This window comes from Natrix helvetica, assembly GCF_964273705.1.
Source record: "Natrix helvetica genome assembly, chromosome: 5".
Taxonomy (NCBI): domain Eukaryota; kingdom Metazoa; phylum Chordata; class Lepidosauria; order Squamata; family Natricidae; genus Natrix; species Natrix helvetica.
Genome location: NC_138551.1, coordinates 63,599,962 through 63,627,599, shown reverse-complemented (window position 1 = coordinate 63,627,599; position 27,638 = coordinate 63,599,962). Strand labels below are relative to the sequence as shown.

The window sequence follows — 27,638 nt, the reverse complement described above, 5'->3', positions numbered from 1 at the left end:
GCTTGTAATGTGCCAGGGCCATTGTGGTTAGGTGGTATATACATTTCGTCTTTAGTATTCATGTTACAATATGATGATATGAACTCAAAGTACAAAGAATATTTCATCTCCTTTTATTGATCACATCTCTTAAATATCTTACTCTGAATCTGCAATGTTATTTCTTCACATCTAGAAAAGTATTCCACACCTGTGAGTGGAACAATTTAAATAAGGATTAAATAGTGGATTAACTAAAGGCAATTGGCAACTTGATGGCACATAATCAAAAGCCAGTAATTATTGAAGTACAAGTAGCCCTCACTTAATGCCAAGTGATCCGGTTAAGTGAAATGTCACATGACCGCTCAACTTGGGGAGGGCAGTCCTGAGAATCTGAACAATCCACATGGTCGTTAAGCAAGTACTCACCTGGCTTCTTAGAAGAAGGTAAGGGACTGCCTCCAATTCTTCCCAGCAACCTCTCTCCCTCCTCCATCTCCCTACTTTTGACTTCTGATCCATCAATTACCCTGGCCATTGGCTGCACTGCCCATCATTACCACCTGGCTCCTCCTTTTGCGTGCTGGCCAGAGTTTCCTTTCCTAACTGGTGCAGTCAAAACTGCCATTTGCACCAGCTCCTTTTGTACTGGTTGTTTTGTGAAAGGAGGGCTTGGCAGGTACATGAAAGGAAGTCCTGATCAGTAGTTTGATGTGGCACAGCCCATAGTTCTTAACTGGTGGACTATACTACCTTCAGGGATCCCCAATCCCTGGGCCACTCATACAAATGGAGTTGTGTGTGCTTGCATGCACACGCCTACCACTTTCACAGAACCAACTCCTCCCCCCTTCCCATGTTGTGCTACCAAGCCAGAAAGATTGGGGATCGCTGATCTATTAAACATTTCCACAGCATCTCCCCTTGCATGACCAAGATGGTGAACCTACTGGAAGTAGGGAGGCAAAGAGAACAAAGGTCCACTGCGGTTGTAAACGTGACAGGACTGAATTTTGTTCACATGACCTTGGGCCACCGCAAAGGCCAGAAGCTAGAGGACTGTTCATAAGACCTTTTGTTCAGCACCATCATAACTGAATATATGTTTGTTGAAAGCTGGATAAGCAAGGACTATATTTCTCATTCTCTCTATGTCTCTAAACCCATATGACAAAATGATAATATGTACTTCTGATCTTGCCATATCCAGCTTCTGCAGCATATCTCAGAAGTAGATACATTGTCACTTTGTGCTAAAAAATTAACAGAACACAGTTTGACTTCAAATTATATGAATACTAAGGCATTCAGAAAAGAATAGATGCAAAGAATCAACTCACTATACACACATAATATAATGTATATAGCAAGAAAATAATGATTTGGGAAATGGAAAATCATTTGGGAAAAATGTGCAACTCCCAGGCCCCAGACACAAACATGCAGGGTTTTCTAGTTTCTTCATTGCTTTTATATGAACAGATCTTTTCTGAAAGGATGTGGAGAAAAAAGTTTAGTGGAAACCAACCAGACAGTGCCGTTTATTATGATTTATTGCTGCTGTTAGGTAAGCTCCCTGTTAGGAGAGCGAATGGGCTGAGAAGCGTAATGAGAGTGGTGTGGAAGAACATGCACAAACCAGCATACAGGGACACCGAATAGTAAAAGTAATAGTATTTTACTTATGTGGAAAATAGAGATATTCAGAGTTCAATTTACACATGGTTCAGTCAGTCAGTTATCAATGTTCTCAGTTAAGGAGTGATCCATCAAACACAGTCCAGTATAACCAGTTCAGCACACAAAGTCACTAACAGTAGCAAAACTCACAGTAACTTATGATACATCTACAAGCATCTAACGATCAGCATCTAACAGTCATTCTGGCTCCATCTTATGGCTGCTTGAGGTAACAGCAACCAATCCCATTACAGCAGTACTTAAAGAAACAGTACTACTTTCATGGCTTATATATTGCTGACCCAACCGTTAGTTTACATTCCTAACAGCTTCTATACATAAATGGATAATATTGTTAATTTAAAACAGCAGCAGCACACATCCTGTCAAAGATAATACATGTGAAGATCTTAAGAAATATAGTGCTGGATGAATTTTCAAAACAAAAAAATGCACCTGTACAATGAGGCAATCAGTCCTCAACTGTGAGCTGCAAAAAAATGCACCTGTACAATGAGGCAATCAGTCCTCAACTGTGAGCTGAAGCAGGATGAATGTGGGGAATGAAGTATGTTTACTTTCGTGGATCTGTTGAAAATACAGGAGAATCCACCCTACATAAAATGTGTAAGCTGTGGAAAAACACTTCCTCTGAGGACAGAGAATTCTGCAGCTGTATGGCTATGACTGTTTATTTCCTGGGGATGAGGAAAGCTCCACATTGGAGCTATATATGAGGGTGCAAAAAAGAACTCCCAAATGACCATTGTTGGTTGTCAGCTATGTAACAATCAGCAGTGACTAGTGGAGCATATACCAAACAATTGTGTCTTGGTAAATTAATGTAGCCCAAAAGGAGGATGGCAAAAGCTACATTAATTGCTCATTTGCTAGTTGAATTACTCCTCCACACTTTATTTTTAAAAAGCCACCCAATGCCCAATAAGATGATGATCCTTATCAACAAAGAGAAAGCTTAGAGATATGTGCTACCAATGTAAGAGCAGAGTAGGCAATTTAACACTACAAAAGCCCACACATCACTGTAATATGCACTGTCTATTACTATAAAATTGGACTTTTACTCTTGGGACCTAGGGTCCTACTTTCCTGAAGTGACTGGCAGGCTTTTTCAGATATTCACTTTTAACCTCTGCCTTTTGGGCAGCCTTTTCTTTTTTTGTGACCAAGGAAACACAAAAAAATGGCATCTCCAGATTAACCTTGGCACCTGAAAGAAAATTCCTCAAGTTCTTCCTAGTCTTTAGGAGTAGAACAGAAACATTACCTTTTGTTACATTTATTTGTCTGAAGATAAAGTTGACCTACTATAACTCTGCAACATTTTACTTTCTGGACCGAGGGATCCTGTTGTTTCCAAAACACTGTAGGGAAGATACGAAGACCTAGTGATTCCTGAATGTGTGTGTATGTATTTGTGTTACAACCACTGGTATGCCCAAGTTAAAATCCCAGTAAGGGTATGGCTAGCTGATGAGAGCTAAATAGCTTGAAGAAATAAAGAAATAAACTCTCTTTAGTTATCCAGTTAAGCTTCTGGAGGCCGTCACACCAAGCACAGGGATAAAAGTAAGCCTTTAATGAGGTTTCCCCCTTTCCTGGCTTCAAATAGTCCTATTCGGCCCCGCAAATGGAAGCTACGCGTTCGGCCTTTGGCAACCGGAAGATGCGCTCGCAAGCGGAGGCCCTCCGTCGCTCAATCGAGCTGCCTTCTGCCCTGGGTTAAAATGGCGGCCGCTGCAGCCGCTGTTTAAGGTGTCCGGGAGATTCCCTCGGCTGGACGGCGGACACGGGGTTATCGAAAGGCGGAGGCAGCCGGTCGAGCGACCAAGATGGCGATGATGGGAGGCGGTTTCTTGAGCATCGTGGAGTACTTGGGGGGAGACGGCGGCTACCGCTGCGGTTATTGCAAGAACGACACCGGCAACTTCTCCCACGGTACGAGTCGGACGCGGAAACAGAGCAGAAGCCAGCGCGGGAGAGGCGAGGGAAGCCGAGCCTTTCCATCATTTGCCTCAATGGCGAGTCTTTCGGTTGCTGTGTGAGGCAGGGATATGCCTTTTTTAACGGTAGGCCGCGCTTAGGCTGAAGGCGAGGAGTGGAAGCTGGACATCTTCGGGCCATGTTAGGCTTCAGCCGAGGATAGAAGGCAGGCGGCGTTCGGTGTCTCCCGCAGCCGGTTTCCAAGCGCCTCTCTAAGTTATCCTTTAAAAACACTTAACGGGGCGATGTCACAACTCACAAAAGGAGCCCGGCCCTGTCTAGCCCATCTCTAGTTCGAGCCCTTCTCTGCCGTTTAAATGACCAGAGTGGGAATTAAAAATAGAAAGAGGGAAAGGAAACACCTGTTCGCTTCTGAAAAGTGGGTGGGATCCGTTTTCAGGGCACCCTTTACAAGTTATCTGGTGCTTTTCTGTCTTTATTTTTTTGTCTTCTTCCTCCCAATATAGCCCCTTTCTTGGCTACCAAAGGACAGTCCTCCTATGGTTGTAGTCCTCGACTTACGACCACAATTGAGCCCACACTTTCTGTTAAGTGAGACATTTAAGTGAGTTTTGCCCTGTTTTAAGACCTTTTTTGACATCGTTGTTAAGTGAATCATTGCAGTTGTTACGTTAGTAAGACAATTGTTAACTGAATTTGGCTTCCCCATTGACTTGCTCGTCAGGTCACAAAAGGTGATCACATGACCCCGGGGCACTATGATCGTCATAAATATGAGTCAGTTGCCAAGCTTCTGAATTTTGATTATGGAGATGGTGCAATGGTCGTAAGTGTGAAGAAGGCATAAGTCACTTTTTTCAGTTGCCGTTGTAACTTTGAATGGTCACTAAATGAATTGTTGTAAGTGGACTATCTGTACTCAGAAAACGTCTATAAGCACATTTTATTATAACCCATAAGCTTTTATAAGCCCCAGCACATTTTCTCAGGCGCATGGGAACAGATATAGAATGGGTTGGGCATATGTGTTAAACATTTGTTATTATTATACACCCACATCAGAGAGATGGGCAAGAAATCAACTGCAAATTAATAGAAATATAGATACATAGAAACTAGCCAATCACTATATGCACTCAATCAAATTGCATTTATTGTGCTTCACTGTTTTGTGCAAGCCCCAATTATTAAAGAAAATAATAGATTTTAAAGAAAAGAAATAGAGATTTGTTGTATGAAGACAAGATAACAGGAGAATAGAGAATAACAGAATGAATGAACCAATAACAGATATTTAAAACAATGTAATTGTTTTAAATTAAATTTAAAGGAGTCAAAGGAGTCTTGTGGGAAATACTGTTGAAGTAGATGGGGGATTGAGCTGAACTTCATTGTGGGGATCCACTGAAAGTGTCTTCTGTCACAAAAGTGCTCTTCAGATCAGGGTGGATAAAAATCGATGTTTTTTTTAAAATAAAAAAATGGATTTTTTAAATTTAAATTGGATCTTTTTGATTTTTATCAAATTTATTTTAATAAAATGGTTTTGGAGTAAAAACTATCTATAGATAGTTTTCTATTTATGATACATTAATAATTTAGTTTATTCAGCATGAAATGGAGCTTAGTTATGCAGCATGAAGCTGTATATTCTGCAATATTTACATTTTTGGTAAACTCATTCAATGAATCCAAGCTCTGCAAGCTGAGATAACATGCACTGCATTGATGCATTCACACAACTTCACAGTAACCATGAGATAAATCATAAAACAAAGTTCAGGAATATTATTTTAGCCCATTGTTTTGCAAATCTATATACACTACCAACTGCATGATTGTTTGCAGAGAAATGCATATGTACTACCAGGCTCCAAGTATGAGGAGGAAGGGCAAGCAGTAAAAATGAAAGTGAAACCTTCTAAGCAGCTTTTAAATATAATATTAAAGAGCACCTGTCATTTCAGATCCAGCATGGCAGCGTCTGTTAGTGGACATCCACTCACCTGCTGCCTGCCACAACCCTCACCTTGTTGTATCACAGCCATCTCATTAAAGTGAATGGGACTGTTGGTGAGTCAACAGCGGGTTAGAGGAGTAGCTACTACAGGACAGGGATGACAGTTGCTCTTTAAAAAATACGATTTAAATCAAGTTCATTTAAATCAAACCTTTTTACTCAAATCCACCCTGCTTCAGATATAAGAGCATAAACCCAGATTTTATTTATGCTGGTTGGCAAATTCTGGGAATTTTAACTGTCACATCTGGAAAGTGCCCTGCTTCAGGAAGACTGACTGAGGACTGTATTTTTGCAGCATACCAAACCATGGCTTACTTAATAGACCCAATTTATAAACTCTACCAAACTATAAATTCATTGGCTGAAATTATAGAACATATTGATCTAATGTATTATATGAAGCCATACATAGTAAAAAGTAATCTAATGAATGAAAATAAGTACAAGATGTTGAGGAAGCCATATATGCTTGTAGCAGAGTGTACCGAAGCATTGCTTTAATGTTAATTATGTGTTTCACTATGATTTTGAAAAGTTTCAATAGTATTTTTAAAAATAATTTGTGTTATTAAGACGTATGTAGAGAGTTTCATTTTTTTCGTTGTTTGAAGCAAAGTTCTCCCAATATTTTGTATAAATATTTTTTGTATGAATATTTGCGCCAGGCATGTGGGCTCATTCACTGACTGTTCAAGACTACCAGGATCTTATAGATCGAGGATGGCGAAGGTAAGCGATTAATTGAATATTCCAGATTAAACTCCAGTATAAAAAACAATGGATCATAACCAATAAAATACTATTCATGTCCTATAAAATACATAAAATCATTAAGTACCCCCATATATTTAGAGTGTTAAACATTACTTGAGGTGATGACACCAATTGTCATCTTACTACATAAAATAACTCTACAAATATTACCTGCAAATTTCAATAATTTTAGTATAAAATTCAGTATAAAATGAGACTTAAGAAATTATACCAGTATTTTAAGTATTCACAGTAATATAAGCAATTAACACTCTGGATAGATCCACATGTAATCTATTGCTTCTTATTTGTACTGTATTCTAACATAATGAATATTGGAAGAGGGAATGCTTGAAAGATCAACCTACCCCATCTCCATAAGTGTGGGTGTTGTAAATACAGGGTCTTCTTCATTGCTGATTAAAACATTAACCACACATGAAAACCCTGGTTCAAGTCTATCTCAGGAAAATGGAAAATGGACAATGGACATTCCCTCATGGAAAATGGACATTCCCTCTGAGCAAAAAAAACTCATAAGGTTGTGATTATGTTATTAAAGGAAATTATAACTGCCTTTAGCTCCTGCAAGAATGTTGTGATATAAATCTACCAATAAATAAAATTTGGTGGGTTTTTAAGATATGGTACACTGGTACCCCATATCTTTGGTTACCAGGGAATGAAAGTTTGGAATGAAAACGTACCACTCTGTATCATATATTTATTGCTTCATTCATCTTTAATTCCACGGAATTTAAGGGAGTCAGAATTTGAATAGGCTGAACTTGTCATCCGTATCTTTCTCTATATAGTTTAGAAAATATCCATTAAAGTTAAAGGGGCTAAATTGCTAGGGTCTAGGACCGTGATGGTGAACCTATGGCACGCGTGCCACAAGTGGCACGCGGAGCCATTTGTCAGGGGCATGCGCGTGCTGGCCAGCTGAGTTCACCTTTTTAAAAGCTATTTTTCACCTTCCCCAGGCTCCAGAGGCTTTATAGGAGCCTGGGGAGGGCGAAAAGAGGCTTCCCTGATGCCTTCGGAGCGCTTAAAACGACCCTCCGAGATACCCGGAAGTCACTTCCGCTTTGCTCGGAGGGTCGTTTTAAGAGTTCCGAAGGCATCAGGGACCGTCCGAGGCTTCCCTGATGCCTTCGGAGCGCTTAAAACGACCCTCCGAGATACCTGGAAGTCACTTCCGGTTTGCTCGGAGGGTCGTTTTAAGCGCTCCGAAGGCATCAGGGGCCGTCCGAGGCTTTCCTGAAGCCTTCGGAGCGCTTAAAATGAGGCTTCCCTGATGCCTTCGGAGCGCTTAAAACGACCCTCCGAGCAACCTGGAAGTCACTTCCAGTTTGCTTGGAGGGTGGTTTTAAGCGCTCCGAAGGCTTCAGGGAAGCCTCCGGACAGTCCCTGAAGCCTCCGGAGGGCCTCCGGGGGGTCGGGGGAGGCTCTTTTCGCCCTCCCCAGTTTCCCATAAAGCCCCTGGAGCCTGGGGAGGGCAAAAAAAAACATGTAAAAATGGGGGGCGGTTGCGCGTTGTGCGCGCATGCGCACTGGGGGGTCGCATGTTGCATTATGGGTGCGGCACGCCCGCACTCGACCCCCCTGCGCTCCCCCCACTTGTGGCACGCGAGCCAAAAAAGGTTCGCCATCACTGGTCTAGGACAGGGGTGGGGAACTGTGGCTCTTTTGCGACTTGTGGACTTCAACTCCCAGAATTCCAGAACCAACATAGCTGCCTCAGGAATTCTGGGAGTTGAAGTCCACAAGTCGCAAAAGAGCCACAGTTCCCCACCCCTGGTCTAGGATAACTACCTAATATTTGTATAACCATCCAAAATATTATAATACTAATTGTAAAGGTATCAGGAAAATGAAGATGAAAAAAGTGTTTCCATCAAAGGGATAATGAGATTGTTTAACATTTTAAAGCTCAGAAGATTTATGTTACGTACGGTTTATTAACACAGCAAAGATTTGAATGACTTCTGTAAATTTATAGATTATATAGTGGATTATATAATTTGATTGTTTACATAAAGCTTTTTTGCCTCTAAGGTGATATTTATTATATATTTTAGCTTAAGAAAATTCTAAGAATTCATCAAAATATGTTCATCTTTTTAATTCACAGAAGTGGAAAATATGTTTATAAGCCTACTATGAATCAGACATGCTGTCCTCAATATACAGTAAGGTAAGTCTCATGCAGTACTTAAACATTTTTTCTAATTCAGTCCCTGTGTTATGTAATTGCCATATTCAAATGTCTGTTTAAGTGCTTAGCATGTCCCAGCCTAATTTGCCTTGTAAATGAGAGTCAGCAATTTTATAGCAGAGTGGTTTCTAATTAATAATTCACATAGAATGATGTAAATAATCATTATAGGAAATGCCTACATTCTTGACTAAAACCTTGCAAGATTTCAAGGAGGATTAATTTGAATATTGTTAGATTTGGTAATGTTGTAAGGTTATCATTCTTTAATTAAGATAATAAATTTTATTTAAAACTAGTGTTCATCAGATTTCATGTTAGGACAAGTGACTGTGTTAGTCTATAGGATGGTTATCAAAGACTTGCTGTAGAATGAAAGTTTGCATTAAAATCTTTATAAAGACATATTTATTGTTGACCTAGCTCAGTGATGGCGAACCTATGGCACGCATGCCACAAGTGGCATGTGGAGCCATTTGTCAGGGCACACGAGGCACTGCCCTGTCAGCTGGCCAGCGTGCATGCGCGCGCTGGCCAGCTGAGTTCACCTTTTTAAAAGCCATTTTTCGACTTCCCCAGGCTCCAGAGGCTTTATAGGAGCCTGGGGAGGGCGAAAAGAGCTTCTCCCGCCCCCCCAGAGGCCCGTATCGGTTGCAACGGGATCCGGAACCCACCGCAGTTGTCTAGATATAGGAAGACATATCAGAAATATAGCATTTTTGACAGCCTTGGGTGGAATTGTTTTTTTCCGGCCTTATTTTTTCATACTAATAACTTTTCTTATATTTACTGGTCTTTGTTGAAGGTCTGTACTGTGCCCCTCTTCAACAGTTCATTGCATTTTGATGCTGAGAGCAGATGAGGATTATCTATCATCTTAAAGTGTACATGATTTCTAGATTTTTAGATTGTTTTGGCCTGGATGATTGAGTCTTCAGTTTCATATTGCATTTTGTTTTTGGGAGATGGAATAAAAAACTTATTGAAAGATTCTGCATATTTCACTGGATTTTTATTCCAGAAAAAAATGCAGTTGTTTAAACAGTATTCAAAATTATGCACAGGAAATTACTAAATCATGTGACATATGTTACTAATAACTATATCCATATAGCTTTTTACATTCTAGAACTAAATTATTAATTAATATAAAATGAAGCACGCTTAATTACTATATTAGTTAGAACATACCTTGACTGCGGTTATTCTTTTTCTCTTTTGAGATGCCAAGCATTACATTTCCAACCTTCCAAATCACATAAAAAAGTTTTGAAGAAGATGTTAAAATTTTTAATAAAAGGCGAACATTCAAAAGCAGATATTGAAGGTAATTGTTTAAGAATCCTTTAAGAATTATTTGTTGGTGTATTCTGCATTTTTTTGGAAAAAATTAGATAGTTCTAATTGATTCGATAATATAAATTTTTGTATCAGTTTCAAGTTAGACTTTGGGGAAAATTTTATAGATTTATTCCATAATTTTTCTCATTGTTGTGACTGTTTCTTTAAAATTTCCATCCATTTGCAGTTTTTATGTGTTCTGTCTCTGTGTCATATCTCAGTAATAGTTTATACACACAAGCCCTGATTTATTATGTGCTATTAAATTATTTTCAACTCCTAGTTACCATATAATTATTTTCTATGATGACCTATCTCTAATTTGTTGAATATCTTTTATTATTATTTTATTAAATTTATTTGCTGCTTATCTCGCCATGGAGTTACTTTAGGTAGCCTTTTCTAAGGCCTTTGTGGCTTTCTACCAAGTATTAATCTCTGGCATATTTCTTGACTGCTTGTTCTTTCACTGTTGATGGTTGATCCTAAGGCAGAAGCTATCCACTACTTTGATATCTGCAGTGTGAGTTCTAAATAGATACACCCTAATAAGTGAAATTGATTTTGTATGAGCTTTTCAAATCCTGTCATTTTCCTTAGAAGACTCCTCCTTTTTGAGGTCAGTTTTTATTCTTCCAGCCATTTGTGATAGACATGTAAAAAAAATACCCCTTAAAAGCACTGAAACAAAATAAACAGCACTATTCAGAACATTTTAGAAATCAAACTACAATTGCTTTTACTAGTCATAATTCCAAAAACATGTTAATTTAAAAAAATAACAATGAATTAAAATACATGTTCAGTGCTGCAAAAATAAATGTAGCACATGATTTACAAAGAGATGTTGTATTGGGAATTTAAACTTGGAGAATATGTTGCAATGTCAATATTAATAGTGTATATTAACAACAGAAGCTTAACAAAGGTTAAGCAAAAATGGCTTCCAAACATTTGTGTATTACCCAGCAAAGTGTAATATATGAAGTATTTGAAAGTATAGTTTTTAAAGAGCAAAAATAACACACTAAAGAAGTGAAATTAGAAATGGATTTATAAATTATTGATTAGTTGAGGTTAGAGTTATGTGTTAGAAACCAGTATTTTTCTCAACTATTTTAATAGATTTTAGTTTTTATTATTTAATAACAAACACTAGAGATATTTATTCTTAAATAATAATGCAGTGATTCAGATCTTTTTTTCATATTGTTAAAATAATTTAATTTAATTTGTTTTTATGATTAATTTCTTATCCTTAATACATTGAATACAAATCATACCATCTCAGAAATTCCTCTGCCCACCCACCTACTGATACACTTCTTGGCAACTATATTTTTTTAATCTTTATAACAGAAATATTTCATAATGTAGAAATTAAGATAGCTCCTTATTTTTCCAGTTGGGACTTTAAAAAAACTTCCTGTTTTTTAAAAAGAAAATTAGAGCCCACTTTGCTATCTCAGTTGCTGTATTCAAAATATTGCCATGTTACAAAGGCATATATGTTAATATGTTTGTGGAATTCCACTTTAGAGGTGGCTCCTTTGTTTGTTACATCAGGTTATATAGTCCAGTCTATCAATGAAATATATGAAGTGTCACCTAAATCCATTCTGTGTATATGTAGCATGGATGAAATGACTGTACAATTTCTCTTGACAACAGTATATTCTATTTAGAGTCTTGGGAGTCATTTGATACATAAATTTAATTAATTTGTTTTGAAAGCTCAATTATATAAATATTGTGGGATCATGTATGTATATTATAATTGAGGTTAAAATGTAATTTGTTCATGTTAAGGTAGAAATGTTAACCTTTTATTGACACGAAGTTTGCATTTTCCCATTTTGTATGTCTGTTTTCTGTATTATTATTTGTAGTAGATCCGGTGGAGTCTCACACCAAAGAGGCTGATGGCCTTAGTTTTTCCTTTAAAAATCTACCTATCAGAAGCCAATCTGAATTGCTACCCCTCAGTACTGATGCCACAGAAGAGGAAGAAATGACAGAAGAAATGAATATAAAGGAAGTAGATTCCAAAAATTCTGAATTGTGTAATGAAAAATTGAATATTGATTCCAGCAAGCCATTACAGATAGCTCATATCGGACATGTTACTCCTAAGCCAGGTAGTGTTTTTTGTTTTCTTTTGCTTTACCGCAGGAAACTAGATTTACATCTGCGTATTTTATGCTGCATTGTATCTCTCATGGTTGTGAGAGCCACCTGGGAAAAACAGAATCAATAATTGCACAGTGAACCCTTTCATCCCAATGATTTTTTTGCAAAAGTTGTCTAAAAGAACGCACTTAGAAAATCCTCTTTTCCCAAAAGGATGTATTGGCATTGTTATTTTACATGAGTCTTTACCCAGTATTAACTAAATTTGTTAGAACAGAATTTATGGTAGCTCTCTCTCTCAACCAAACATAAGAAAACATATTTATTTTTTAATTCATTTTTTTCTCCTTTTTGTGAAGGTTTTTCTTTTTGCCAGAGAAAAAGACACTAGAATTAATTGTAGAGCTTCTTCACTAAGTTCCAACATTAAATGTATTATGACACGTTTATTTATCAAGAAACTTGCTAAAGATAAAAAGATAAACTTGATAAAGGTAAAAAAAGCTACAGCATAGCTGGCTATCTTCTCCATTTCATTAACTCCTTCATGGTAATGGTACTTGTAAGCTTGTTGGTTCACAATTGTCAGATTTATTTTACTATATTGGATACATAAATTAGCATCTTTGTCTTGGTTCAATAAGTACACTTTGCATTTCTTGTATTCAGCAGGAATTCTGCTAAAGCAGTGTTTCTCAACTTCAGCGCTTAAAGATGTGTAGACTTCAATTCCAATGCTAGTGGGGAATCTGAGAGTTGAGAACTACACATCTTTCAAGGCCAAAATTGAGAATTGCTTTACTAGAGAAAGGAGGAAAATTTTCATTTGCAAAATAATTTTTGAGCCTGCTAAAATATGCTCTAGGTGTGCTTATCCCCCCCCCCCCAAAGCTGGTGTAGAAAACACTGATGTTATTTTTTTTTTAGTTCTTCTGATGGCCGTGGTGTTGCTTCTTTAAATTCCCCCTTTTTTAGGAATAGGGATTTTGTTATCTAACAGATATGTAGTTAATTTAATCTTGTGTATGTGTTTTTGAACATAAACCTGACTATTTAATGGAATAACTTAGAGAAGAAAAAAATCCTTATCCTTTATCAAAGTTTCAACATAATCTTGTCCACAAGGTCCTTTTTTCTGAATGATGGAAGGCAAACTTTCTGTTGCATCTAAGTCATAATCACTATATAGTCCATTTTTCTGTATAGTTACGTCACTTGCAGTAACCTGCAAATATAATAATAAATAAGAGGATACTAAAACAGTAACATTTTAATGGATAGGTGGAATAGCAACAATGTTACATAAAGCTTAACTTTTTTAAAATAATACTTTCTTTATAGACAGTCATATTAAAAGTACAAAACTAAATCAATCTGGCTTCCTTCAATATATGCTTTTTCCATTGAGTAATGTATTGGCATTCTAGGCAGAGGAGCTGACTTGAATAAACCACCATGTCGTAAAGCAAAAGTCATACGGAAGGAACAAAAGTTGCAGAAAAAACTTCAGTGCCAGACACAGCCAGTTTCACTTGAATCAGGGTCTCCCAGTTTGACCAGTCAGAACTGTTGTCCTAAAACAAATCAACCAAAATCAATTGAAGACTTCATTTTTGCCAGCTTACCTCCTGAAGCTCTGCATCAGATAGAGGTATGAATATATTTCTATTGCTTATGGCAAAGTATTTTTGCCTTGTTTACTAATGTTAAGCAATACAGTAAGCAAAATATGAGATCTGTTTTAAATTCAAAAGCAGGGAACATGGCAAACTTTTCTTGAATTAGAAAAACATAAGTGTGTTACTTGTACAGGTAGTCCTCAATTTACAACCACAATAGAGTCCAACATTTCTTTGCTAAGGAAGACAATTGTTAAGTGACTTTTCCCCTACTTAACAACCTTTCTTGCCACAGTTGAATGTGAATCACTGCAGCTGTTAAGTTAGTAACACGGTTGTTGAATGAATCTGGCTTCCCCATTGACTTTGCTTGTCAGAAAGTCGTAAAGATGACCACTTGTCCCCAGGGCACTGGCAACCATCATAAATATGAGTCAGTTGCCAAGTATCTGAATTTTGATCACATGACCACGGGCATACTGAATGGTTGTAAGTGTGAAAAACTATAATGTCACTTTGTAACTTCAAAATCACTAAATGAACTGTTGTGAATCAAGGACTACCTGCACTTGAAAAGTTTCATGTTCTTTACAGAAACATAAGGGGGTGCTATGGTTCCATCTAAATGAATGAGACAAAGAGATTGGTGTGTATAACTTTAATGAGAACCTAAAATGTAACATCCTTGGAACAAAATTATAAAAATGACTATATAGAGGTTTAGACTTTTAGAGCACCGAAGATAGGAATACAAGTATATTTTCATAAAGCCCGGAATGAAACATTTGCTTATGAATGTAGGCATTTTTTAGGTGATAATGTCCTAGCTCAACTAGACGTGTAAAAATCTGTGTATTATATATCCATTACTTTTGGAGCAATTGTTAATCATCCTGTTTAATTAATTTTTGATCGGATACCAAGTTATAGCTAAGAGGCAGTTGTTTTGATGGCAGCTGTTTTGTTATTTCTTTGAATGTCAGAAAAAACAATGATTTTGGAATATGGACTTTCTACTCAAATTAGTGATTATACCCAAACATAAATATAATACTGGTAAAAAGAGGAAATCTAATTGTAAAATAAGATGTGTGACCAGTACCTAATGGAAATTATCCATTTTTTATTAACATGGCAGCTAATGTTATGTGTGCTTTATTTAAAGAACTTTTTACAGTGGTTTTCTTAGCAGTTATGCCAAAGCAGTAAATGATCAAAGAACGTAGCTTTTAAGACTCTGGCTTAAAAAGAGTGTCTTGTTAACTTTCAGTCTCAATTTAATTCTTATTTTCTTTTAAAAGATTTATAACACCCATAGGTATAACAACAACCATGGGTGGCATAAAAAACATTAAAACCAAGTAACTGCTTCAAACCAAAAATAAACTGACATAAAACTCTTTAAAAAACTCATGGCACCTTTAACATGTTGAGTGTCATTTCTTTCATTTCTAGTCTTCTGTTCCTTCCAGGAACTTCTTTCTTGCCACATTATTTTCTGACACAACTCCATTACCATGTGCTGCTTCCTGGATTTAACCTATTCTTGTTGTTTATGCTGTCTCTGAACCAAAAGGATGCTTAACCTGAGCTTCTTGATTGCTGTCAAGCATTAACGTGACCTCTGTGTCACTTGCTGTGATGATTTCTATCTGCCAGGGCATGGGGACTCACTGTTCAATGTAGTACATGGCAACAACATGTTTGCTTGATCTTTTGAACCTTCATCATCCATAGCCAGTGGCATGTTTTCCAGTATCAAAACTTTTGATAGAGTGAAGATAAGCCAAAGGGTACATTGGTTAAATTAAAAAAATAATAATAATTAAAAAATGTTTTAGGAATAGCTGATTCCAAGCATGATGTTTTTTTTTGTGTGCTTCTAGGATAACACAAACCTAAGCACATGAATTAGCTCAGGAGTGTCACACTCATGTCACATCGGGACTTTTTTCCCCTACGCTAAACCTGGCGTGGCCAGCGCATGACGCATTTGGCCCACGGGTGGGGAGTTTGAGATCCTTGAATTAGCTAATGCGGACCTAAACAAATTTATGTTTACTTACCATTGAACTTGGTGACACTTCAGATTAAACATGTTAAGAAATTCACCGATATTGTATTTTAGTACATTCAAAGTTGACTAGGTATCCTTAAAATAAATAATCACAAATATAATATACAATTAGATTTAAGAAAACCTAAAACAAAATCTTTTGTTTCAAACTAGCAGGTAAATGTTAATTGACCACCAAACTAATGCTAATATGAGTGTGCGTATGTATGTATGCATGAACCTACTTATGTTACATTTACTTTACATTTGAACATCACATGATTGCTTCAAATCAGATTTTGCTTATAGTCTTTTGAAAATATTGAAATGAAGGGTAATGTGGTTGGAACTTGAGCTTTGAATGGTGAAACAAAAGAAAGCTAAATGTTCTCTTTGTGAAAAATATCTACACAATGTTGGGTTAAAAACATGAAGAATTATTATTTAAATATCTGTATTATTTTCAAACATTTAGATTTCTGATGTATATTATTGCAACAATTGTCTTTAATTCTTTGGAAGGTGAGGCTGGTGCGATCATCTCCACAAAGTTCCCAGTTCAAAGCCACATTTCAGGAGTCTTACCAGGTTTATAAGCGTTACCAGATGATTATTCACAAGGACCCTCCTGGTAAACCAACCGTCAGTCAGGTCAGGCAGCGTACTGTTTTAGTCTACTCTGAAAATCAAAAGCTATTTTTTAAAAGTATCTTAATCGTGGAAATTATGAAAACTATCTCAATTATACTAAATTGAATAGCCAGAAAACACAAGCAGCCTTTCAAACTCATGATTGTCACAAAATACACAAAATACAAAAAGAGAAGCAATAATTAATTTGTCATAAATATTAGTAATGCTTAAGTATGGTACACTGTAGATTTTCTAAACGGAATCTAAGATTATTTAAACAGTATTTATGTCATTACTGTGAGCTGGAATTATATTTTAACAATATTAATACAAATGCAGAATGCTACCATTGGAAAGTTTGCTTGGATTAAACTTGCGATGAAGGTCCTATTCATAAAGTAGATTTCATAGTGGAATGAGATGGATAAGGAAATCATTAGACAAAGTGGGGAAGGAAAGTCTGAAATATTATTGTTCCTTTTCTTTTCTTTTCTTTTCTTTTCTTTTCTTTTCTTTTCTTACTTATCTATCTCAAAGAACTGATTCTGAGTGGCTAGCAACAATTCAAAACACAGCAAAAAAAAACCTCTCACAAAAATGCAACATATTCAACCACCAATACAAATACAATACAGGTAGTCTAGACGTATAACATTCATTTAGTGACTTCAGAATTACATCGGCACTGAAAAAAGCAACATGACCATTTTTCATGCTTATGACCTTTGTAGCATCCCCATATGATCAAACTTCTGATGCCAGGCAATGGGTTCATATTTATGACCTTTGCTGTGTCCCAAGGTGATCCCCCTTTCAAAGCAAAATCAATGGGGAAACCTGATTCACTTAACAACCGTGTTACTAAATTAACAACTGGAGTGATTCGCTTAAACAACTGTGTCAAGAAAGATTGTAAAATGGGGGCAGAACTCGTTTAACAAATGTCTCACTTAACAACAGAAATGTTGGGCTCAATTGTGGTTATAGGTCGAGGGCTACCTGTCCAAATATTTCAATAAAACTAATTTACAGGCTCCAGCAAACATTTCGACCCCAAGTTCAAGCCCATGACTTGTGAAAGATTAAACGAGTTGTGGACAATCCAATCTCCAGGACAAGTGCTGTGAAAGGAAAAGCTTTCTTCCTGGATCCTACCAGGTAGCACTCTTTCATAGCATACCTCTTCTGTCAGAGGTAGCCATGATTGAGGAGAGAAAATCCTACGTACAACCTGTCTCCAAGTCATGGAGAATTTTATGGATTATCACCAGGATGTTGAATTTGACTCAGAAAGATACTGGAAATAATGTAATTTATGGAGCAGCATCTATAACTGTCTACACTGCTGCATTTTTACCAACTGCAGCTTCTAGATATTCAAGGGCAGCCTTGTGTAGAATGCATTGGATTAGTCCATCTGAAAGGTGACTGAGATGTGAGTGATTATTAGAAGAACCTTCTCACCTAGAAAAAGGTGCAGTTGGTACACACTTGATTTTTCTGGTTGCCTGCATTTGATCTTTCCTTCAAATGCTATTTTGCTAGTTTCCTTCAAATGCTATTTTGCTAGTTTTGCCTGCATTTGATCTTTCCTTCAAATGCTATTTTGCTAGTTTTTTGCGGGTGCTGTAAATGTTTCATAAAAGTCACAAATTAAGCCAGGCAGAGTTTAGTATCTATAGTTAGTATTCAGTATCTGTTGTCCCTGACTTACAACCATTCCTTTAGTGACCATTCAAAATTAACGGCACTGTAAAAGTGACTTACGATCATCGGTTCTTACACTTACGCAGTATCTCCGTGGTCGCATGATCAAAATTTGGATGTTGGCAATTGCAGTGATTTGCTTTATAAACATTACAAAAAGGGTTGTAAAATCAAGCGCGACTCAGTTAACAATTACAGTTCTGTCTATTTTATCCTCCTCTTATTTATGTATTTATCCATTTAATAATTTTTAATTGTTATTATGTATGATGTTTTTGATATGGACTGTACACCGCCCCGAGTCCCTTTTGGGAGAGGGGGCGGTCTAGAAGTGCTAATTAAATTAAATTAAATTAAAACAATCCCCTTGATTAGCAATGGAAATTCTGATATTATTGTCATAAATTGAGGAGTACCTGTATTCATTCTTAAGAATCCTCTTGGTACTAAACAATGCTGGTTTGGCCATAATGCCATTTATTATTGTGTTCCTTTCATTCTTTAACTGTTTCTTCCTCTTAGTAAAACTTTCAGTCTTTTTCCCCCATCGCTTTTCAGTTCTCAGCCCATTTTCATCCTACGTTATGCTGTCTTCTTTCATGTGGTAGAATATGTAAATTCAGTAGACAAAAAAACGTTTTTAAAAAGTGACCATTTTATAGCGTGTGGAAATTATTTGGAAAATGTTAGTGCTTTTTAATGTTAGTTGAATTAAACCCATTTAAGGTAGTGATTGGTATTGTGTTAATTGTGAGGGTCTGCTAGAGTGACTGGTTATTAAAGATGTGTCACAGATTATGGATAACTCCTTTGGCATTAAGAGCATTCATTATCAGCTCTTATTTTGGCACATGAATGGAATAATGGCAGAGGTTCAGAAATTACTAGAAATTGGCTCTGATAATTAGCATTTGGGCTGCTGCCCCAGTTACATTTCATATTTTTGCTTATAATTTGTTCATACTCTACAGCTCTACAAATTAAGAAATAATGATTATGTATTTTCTACTCAATTAAAATTGAAACATTCATTTTCTTTTGGAAACAGAAAAAAATATTTGAGAAACTTTTTATGATAGCAGCTTTGATTGTTGGAAAATTTCAGATAACCTCAGTATCTCAATAGTAACAGAGTCCTTAAAGAGAGAATCAATTCATGGAGAAAGTACCCTTTGTTAGATGTTGCTCTGTGTGTGATTTTCCTTACAACACATTTACCATTCATTGAGGCAGGTAGACAATATTGATCAGAGTGAATTCAGATCACAACTTGAAAATGGAAGTGTCAAAGTTAACTTCAAAAACTAAAACTCTTGGCTTCCTCAGAAGTGTAGATTATTAAATGCCACAAAGTTTTACAGTTTCCTCTATGTACAAATTGTATTTTATCGTTTCTGTGTAGTATTTATTTACATTTACACAGATATTTGTATGCTGCCTGTTCTGTGGCGTCTGGGCATAGACTATTAACATGGTAGAAACAAGTTAGCATGTAAAATGGTAGTGGTGGTGGGGTTTGTGGTTGATGGGAGTTTCCGTGTGTCTCCTTGGCAGAGGCTTTGAAAGGATCTGAGGAGATGATAGCCTGGCCTACCCTTCAGGAGTATTAGGACAAATTTAAATAAAATATTGTATTTTCCCTTGCTCTGAAGGTGAGGTTAGTACCAGTTTCTTTTGAGGACCCACAGTTCAGTTCATCTTTTACTCAGTCTGCCACTTTATTTGCCAAGTATCAGATGACCATACACAAGGACACTCCTCTTGAATGTGACAAGGACCAGGTACAGTTTATTGCATGCATTTTTGTCCATATTATTAATGTTATAAATAAACATGAATGGACTTATTTCCGGTCATTCAAATTGATCTAATCTTTCAAAGCAATATTTTTCCCAATCTTGTCTAAACGTAAAACAGGAGCCCAAATAAATCCTGATATAGGGAAGAGTCCATAGAGCTTCCAAGAGTAACCACATCAGTCCTACCTTGTTGGAGATCATCAGAAATATTTTGGTTAACACCTGGATGGAAGATTGACAGGGAAACCCAGGGTTCTAAGTTAGAAAAACAACTCAGAAGGAAACAGTGTCACAGTATTTTCCTTACTGTTATAATAAAATTTATGGTTGTCCATGAAATCATTAGAAGCTGAATTCAGTGCTCTTTACTTAAAACAATATATGACAACATTGGAATTATTTTTAACAAAAACATTAATATATGTCATACAGTAACAACTGTAAATGTTCAAATCAATTAAATTAGATATATGCAGCCCTGATTCTACGTACATGCACATGAATTAAAGAAGGAAATAAAACAAATATTCAGACTGCAGCTGGGGTAGAAAAGTAAGCTGCAAGGACATGATAATTCTATGCGGATTTCATGTGTAGCTGAAACAGCCTGAAAATAAATAAATAATTAAGAAACCTCTACCAGTTGGGTGATAAAGAGACCAAAATTGTTCCATATAGGATGTCCTTGGTAAATGACCACAATTGGGTCTAGAATTGCTGTCACTAAGTGGTAGAACATGATACCACATGATTGTGCTGTTTAGCAGTGGAAGTTCTGGCATTCCTGGTTGCTGTTAAGCAAATCATTGTTAGTCATTCAGTGAGGACATCATATGGTCATCATTTGTGATCTCTTGTCAGCTTCCTAATTGATTTTGCTTGTTGGAAGCCAGCAAAGAAGATTGCAGATGGCAATCACATGTTGTAGAAACCAGAACTCTGAGGACCCTTGTATAAATACCACTGGTTCAGCACCTTGCAAGTTTGATTGCTGAACAAGTATTGAGCGAAGACCACCTATAATGCACTTATTTTAAGAACTGACAGCTGAAGATAGATTAGACTGTTTTTCATAGATGTTTCATATCATTATTAGAAATTAATTGAATTAATAGGAACAACTCCATCCAGTCACTCCGACTCAACCCCGAATAGAGACTATAGGGTTGTAAAGAGGGAGTTAATTGAATTAATAGGAACATTTATAAAATACACATGAACAGCTACAGTACATCAGAATTTCGAAATAGTTCTACTGTTACGTAACCAAATGCCTTCCCTGTTTTCGTAGGCAACCCATGCCTGTTTTAGCTACCCACATATTGTCCCTAGTCTTTCCCTTCATTGATCTTGCAGTTCACATACTAAGTGAGTATCAGCAAAAACTTTAATATTGTCCAGGCTCCCTGATCAGATCCGTTCTGTAACTAACACAGAGTTTCTCCCAGGTAAACTACTAGACTTTGTTATAGTATTTTAATGGAATGGAATTTCCTCTGAGATGGTACTCCAGGGTTACTGCACGGTGCTTGGCGCTTTTTACAGTTATCCACTATTCATGTTTGAAAGCATTGTATTGTATGCTATACATTTTACCAAAGGTAGGTGTATTGCTCTGTGGTTTACTACTTTACTATTCTGAATAGTTCATTAGTACCACAGAGATTCTTGGTAGCATTCAAAGAACATTAAGGTCACACTACTATGTATATCATCTCTGTTGGACCTCTAGATGATGATAAGTCACCGTAGGCTTCCGAAAGGAAAATGTCTTTAAGGTATTTTTGGCAAACATTGAAGATTTCCGATATCGGAAAAGAGCTCACCTTTCCTTCTCTTTCTCCCCATCCTTTTACTTTTTCAGTGAAAATATGAACAAGGAATTATCATTAAAGCAGCTTGGCAGATAGAAAGCTTGAATTCTTAAAATTTAGGATTAATACTGTGTACCTTCCTTGCCACCTTTGTTAGTTTTAATATTTATTATCTTAACTGTTTTATGTTGCTATTTTTATTATGTTGTGAACTGCCTAGGGCAACAAGGTGTCGTATAAATTTAATACATAATAATGAAGATATTCTCCTGCAGCTGGACAGTATGACCTTAATTTGAAATGTTTTTTGCTTCATTCTGTCAAGTCAACTGAAAGTTCTAACACAACCAACCACATTCATTCTCAGGAAGCCCAAATGCTTATTAAAGAATACAATTTGCTACGACTGTTTGCAGTTCCATCTTCAGACAAAACTTTAGCTGGTGCATATAAGCAGAATATATTTAGTATCCATATTGCTATATTGTAGTGCTCTTTCTTAATGAGACTTTTAATATGGGATGAAAATTGGGCTCCTGCTTGAGCCAATTAAGTGTGCTGAACACTTGTATCTGATTACAGATTTTTTTTTAACCTTAAAATAATTATATGTCTTCTTTAACTGCATTTGATAATATAGTGTTAATATAGTGTTACTATTTTGGGCTTACCATGCACAGCTTCTATAATGGTCCCGGTTATTAAGACCCTTTATGCTGTTCCAGGTCTTCTGAAGAATCAGTTTACATCTCCAGGGTAACCAAACAAATCAAATGGCAATTGCACCAGTTAGAAAACATTTCCATACATGATCATAAGTTGGTGGGTAGTTCTGTTAAAGAGCCACAGCAAACTATTTTATTGCAATACTTACTTAATGGAGCAAGCATTTTCACCACTACTTTTGGTATATTTCATAATGACAAGTTTATAGGAAAAAAAATACTACGTAGCTCAGTTTCCACTGCAAAACTGGACAAGCTCCTTACCTTGAGCTTAATCAAATATTTGTTTTGGAAGGAAATTTATTTAAAGACCTGAAAAATATTCTCTGCCTAAAATGCTGCACCAGTGTGACTGAACTGGTTGTGAATAGTCTTTTCCTTTCTTCGTTACTCTACCCCACCCCCAACATACAGTTGAGTGTTTAAAAAGGGAAATGGAACGTAAAGGAAAAGAAAATAATTGGGCATAAGAACAGATTTTCCCCCTTTCCCCCTTAGGGCATAAATATCTGAAACAAATCTGCAGTTTAAAACATGCTTTCTTGTGAACTATTAGCAATTGGTCCTGATATTTATTGACTATGCTTTGATTCTCATAGTTAATGATAGCATATAAGATATGATGATATCACAAAATCAATTAATAGTTACTTAGATAAGTAGTTGTAGTTAAAGGGTCTGTTTTTAGGAGACAGATCTAATCATAGTATTAAAAAAATTGTGTGCTCTCAAGAACCACAGAACAGTGATTAGATGTTATAGCTTTCATATAGTTATCTTAAAAATAAATAGTGAAAATAGTCTTATAGGAAAGACTATACTGTATACAGTAATCTTGAATATGAACAAATATTTATATAATTATGGTAACATTTCTTGAGCAATAGAAATCTAGCATTTAATTTTTGGAAGGTCCTGCAGTGTCAAAAATATTTCCAATGGAAAAAAATAGTATTTAATTACACTCTATTTACCAATTGATCTTATGTATAATTAAGGAATTAGTAAGTTTACATAAAAGCCAAACAGGCAGTTCCTATTACAATAGACTGTTTCTCAGATCTGAATGGATCTTCAGCAAGCTACTTAACTACTTTCAAATTCAGGAGTATAATTAGAATAATGAAACCAATAATTTTCTTCTAAGGTTTATAAACAGCTTCAATTTATTCAGTCTTTGGAACAGCTTGGTTGTGAATAAGTGAATGCTACATTGTTTCATTGTCTTCGGGACTGATTTAAGTTTATAGAAGTCTTTCCTTTAATTGCTAAATAGATTGTAAATATTTACTGTTCTTTTGTGGTTTAATTATACTTTCTTTGGGTTGAATAAAAATAAAAGATGGCATCAGAAAAAAAATACAGGTAATCCTCGATTTACAACCACACTTGAGACCCAGATTTCTGTTGTTAAGTAAGACATGAGTTAAGTGGCTTTTGCCCTGTTTTTATTAGTTCGTTTTTTTTCTTGCCTCAATTGTTAAGTAAACCACTGCAGTTGATAAGTTAATAATAATTCCACATTGACTTTGCTTGGCAGAAGGTCAGGAAAGGTGATCACATGACCCCAGGATACAGCAACAGTCATAAGTATGAACCAGTTGCCAGGCATCTGAATTTTGATCACATGATCATGGTTTGCTACAAAGGTGGCAACTGTGAAAAATGATCATGTCACTTTTTCAGTGGCGTTGTAATTTTGAACGGTCACTAAATGAACTGTTGTAAATTGGGGACTACCTGTATTGTTCATGGGAGGATTTGATTCTTTAAAATCTGTCTTGCAGTGCAATAAAGAATGGTGGATGCCATGCACTTGTGTCAGTTTCAACTTACTTCATGTCATTTGGGATTCTTTCAGAAAAAGTGGAGTGACACCAAAACTTTTGGCCCTGTTTGTATTTGTCTGTTAGTATATCGGTGGGGTGGGGTGGGGAAATATTCATCTGCATAGTTAGGCTTTCTTAGATTTTTTTCTCCCATTTCTTTTGTCTGTTTTGTATCATGAAGTTTATAGCTAGTCTTCTTTTGCTTACCTAGTTACAATTTCTGAAGTGCGAACACTTTTGTACCTTGGCTTCATGTGATTTCTGCCTTCTGCTCACAGTACTGCCATAAATAAAACTGAATAAACAAATGGGATTTTCCAGATTTAAAAAAAACACCTTTTCTATAAAAATACATCGCTATCAATTTATCCGACAATGAGATATTTGAATTGGACATTACTTTGTTATAACAATATATGCACACACATACAAACAGATTTTTTTTAGGTTACTGTATGCTATATCCTAGTCTTCATGAATGTACGTGGCTGCTCTTAGAATATTTTGCTGAAGGAACATATCTGTAAATGTAACTTTGTTTTCTTTGTGTTCATATACGTTCTTCAGAACTATTTCTGTACTCAAGTTAAATTTGAAACTTTACCCTGTTTAAAAAATACGTTTCTGAATGGATTATATTGCTTCTGTCTTACATTGCATCTGTGTAGAAAGCCACTTTGCCCTAGTGATTAAGGTACCAGGTTAGAAAGCAGGAGACTGAGTTCAAATTCCCCCTTAAGCATGAAAGCCATCTGGGAGCCTTTGGGCCAGTCACTCTCTTTCAACCCAACCCATCTCACAGGACTGTTGTGGGAAAATAGGAGGAGGAAAGTATATTAGATATGTTCACCACCTTATTTGTAAAAATAATAAAGGTAGGATACAAATAAATAAAATAAAAACAAGGAAAGCAGGATCAATAAGCTATTGAGACAAAGGAAAGGGTATTTTAATTAGTACAGATACCTTAGTCCTCGATTTACGACCAGTTGTTTAACAACTGTTCAAAGTTACGTGGACTTTTAAAAATGCTACTTACCGGCATCTTCCATCTGAAAGTTACAACTGCCCCATCCCACGGTCATGTGATCGTGTGTTGGGTAACTAGCTTGCATTTATGACTGATTGCAGTGTTCTTTCATCATGTGACTGGTTTGTGGATCGTAAAAAACAATTTAAAAGAGCAATAATCTATTAAAAGAGTGGGGGAAGGGCATGTTACAAATTATGATTGGAATTCCAGGTTCTATTGTTGTTGTAAGTCAATGCCTATCCATAACAACAGAACTTGGTCTTCCAAGCAAAATATTAAAGTGTATTTTCAACATTACTGGACTTTAATAGAAGCTCACACATCATTTCATATAGGATATTTAAATAAATATCCTATATTGACAATAGCCCTTATAGATTTTATATGGACCTATCCTGTTCATCTGATTGCAGGAGTGTCAGACTCAGTTTTATTGAGGGCTGCATCCAGGTTGTGTTTGACCTCAGAGGGTTGGATCTGGCCAGGGTCAACATGACTAACTTGACGTTATTTGTGTCGGGGGCACCTGTGGTGGCCCAAATGCTCTGCCAGTGAAAACGAGCTCTGTTTTTGGCTGCAACAGCCTCTTGAAACCCTCTGCCAGCAAAAACAGAGCTCAGAAGGGCCACCTGTGGCCCTCCTCAGCTCCATTTTCACTAGCAGAGGTACCACAGGCCAGTGTTGTGCTGTTTCCAGGGCGGCCCCATGGGCCAGATCTAAGCACCCCTCAGGCTGGATCCGGCCCCCGGGCCTTGAGTTTGACACCCCTGCCCTAAAGTTTTAAATTTGTAATATTAGTATCTTAAAATGTTCTATCCACTGTATGAAATAAAAGCCACTTGAATGTTTTGATGCATTTGTTAAAGTAAAAATCTAAAACATAATCTACTTCATTATACATGAATCACACAGGCAAGTGACGTAATAACAGTTAAAGATTTTCAAGACCTAAATTTACAAAAATATTTATTTATCTATTTATATGGCTGTCCATCTCAACAAGTAACTCTTCCTGTTAATATTAAGACAAAAACTGTCTCTATTATTGCTATTCTCTATATTGATACAAGATTTGAAATAAATTGTTGATTTATTCCATCAATTCACACTGTTAATAATAGAAAAGCACTAGGCATTAAGTTACTCTTTTTAATAATACTGCATAATAATGCATAGCAAATGATATTAACTTATTTTACTCTGTGTGTTTCATTGTTTTATGCTGGATCTGACTTCTGGTGATCTGAACTTTTGATAAATACATCAACTACAGTTTACGCGATTTCTCTGTGATTCACCACTTGAGGTATGAAATTACTTTAACACTATATCTTTGTATTATTTAAATACAGCATATAGTTTCTTTTCAGTATCTAAAGTTTGCTACTATATTTATAATACAGAAAATGAAATGTTCTCAGTTCCACTAATTTAGCATTGAATTAATTTTGTTGTTGATTTAATTCTTTGAGTTTCAATTGAAAAGGATTGATGAGTTTTATATTTTTGTTTATTTTAATCAATACATTACTTAAGGTTGTTGTGCACATTCTTTAGCTTGATATTTCTATCTATTTGTAAACAGTTGATGAGCTTTTTGGTACCTAATAGATTTTCATATACAAAGATCTATTAAGCAGCATGTTTTAACTAAAATATTGATATCTATCTATTTAATTTATATGTCTCCATCTTAGTGCCAAACGACTCTGGGCATCTTACAAATACCAGCTAGTGATATGTTAATCTGACTTCAAAGTAAAGCAACATTTGAATTTTTTTGAACAATACTTGATATAGATGATTACTAGGAACTGTAAACAGAATTCTATGGCATGTGTAAGTGAGGGGATGTCAAAATGAGTATTCCATTGGGGCAATATGAATTTAGCCCCTTTTGCATTTATATTAGGAAATCACATACACATACGTACATAAAAAGTGAAGCTTGTACTGTGATATTATCAGACTGCAGATTCCTCCGACTGAGGGATCTGATCAATGCATGTTCAATACTTGAATGTATGTATCTACTTGGAGATACAATTCGATATAATCATAAGATAATAATATAACTTCATGCAGCAAGATGACAAAGTAACAATGGTATATTGGAAGATCTGCAAGAAATAACATTTGCCTGAAGCAAGAATTGATGGGACCAAACCAAAGTAGTACAAATGTAGAAACCAAAGTGCTGTGGGACTTTAGCATTCAAACAGATAAGCACCTACTACTACATAACACTCCAGACTTAATAGTTGTTGTGAAGAAAGACAAAAACATCTGGATAATGGACATTGCAATACTTGGAGACAGTAAAAGAGA

At 36.1% G+C, this 27,638-nt stretch overlaps 1 protein-coding gene across 5 annotated transcripts in view; it reads left to right on the top strand.

Moving 5' to 3' along the window:
• The first annotated feature begins 3,281 nt into the window (after positions 1-3,281).
• Positions 3,282-27,638, top strand: part of ATE1 (arginyltransferase 1) — a 71,096-nt gene continuing 46,739 nt past the window's right edge. The window contains exons 1-9 of one of the 5 annotated variants that reach the window (XM_081955669.1): positions 3,282-3,621; positions 6,316-6,379; positions 8,541-8,603; positions 9,848-9,951; positions 11,858-12,103; positions 13,523-13,746; positions 16,293-16,421; positions 19,763-19,891; positions 26,584-26,616. In XM_081955669.1, coding sequence (XP_081811795.1) covers positions 3,516-3,621; positions 6,316-6,379; positions 8,541-8,603; positions 9,848-9,951; positions 11,858-12,103; positions 13,523-13,746; positions 16,293-16,421; positions 19,763-19,891; positions 26,584-26,616 — 1,098 coding nt within the window. In that variant the 5' untranslated portion in view covers positions 3,282-3,515. Of the gene's footprint in view, positions 3,622-3,892; positions 4,046-6,315; positions 6,380-8,540; positions 8,604-9,847; positions 9,952-11,854; positions 12,104-13,522; positions 13,747-16,292; positions 16,422-19,762; positions 19,892-26,583; positions 26,617-27,638 lie in introns of those variants that run through there. The other 4 variants (XM_081955668.1, XM_081955670.1, XM_081955672.1 and 1 more) reach the window with 4 other exon arrangements.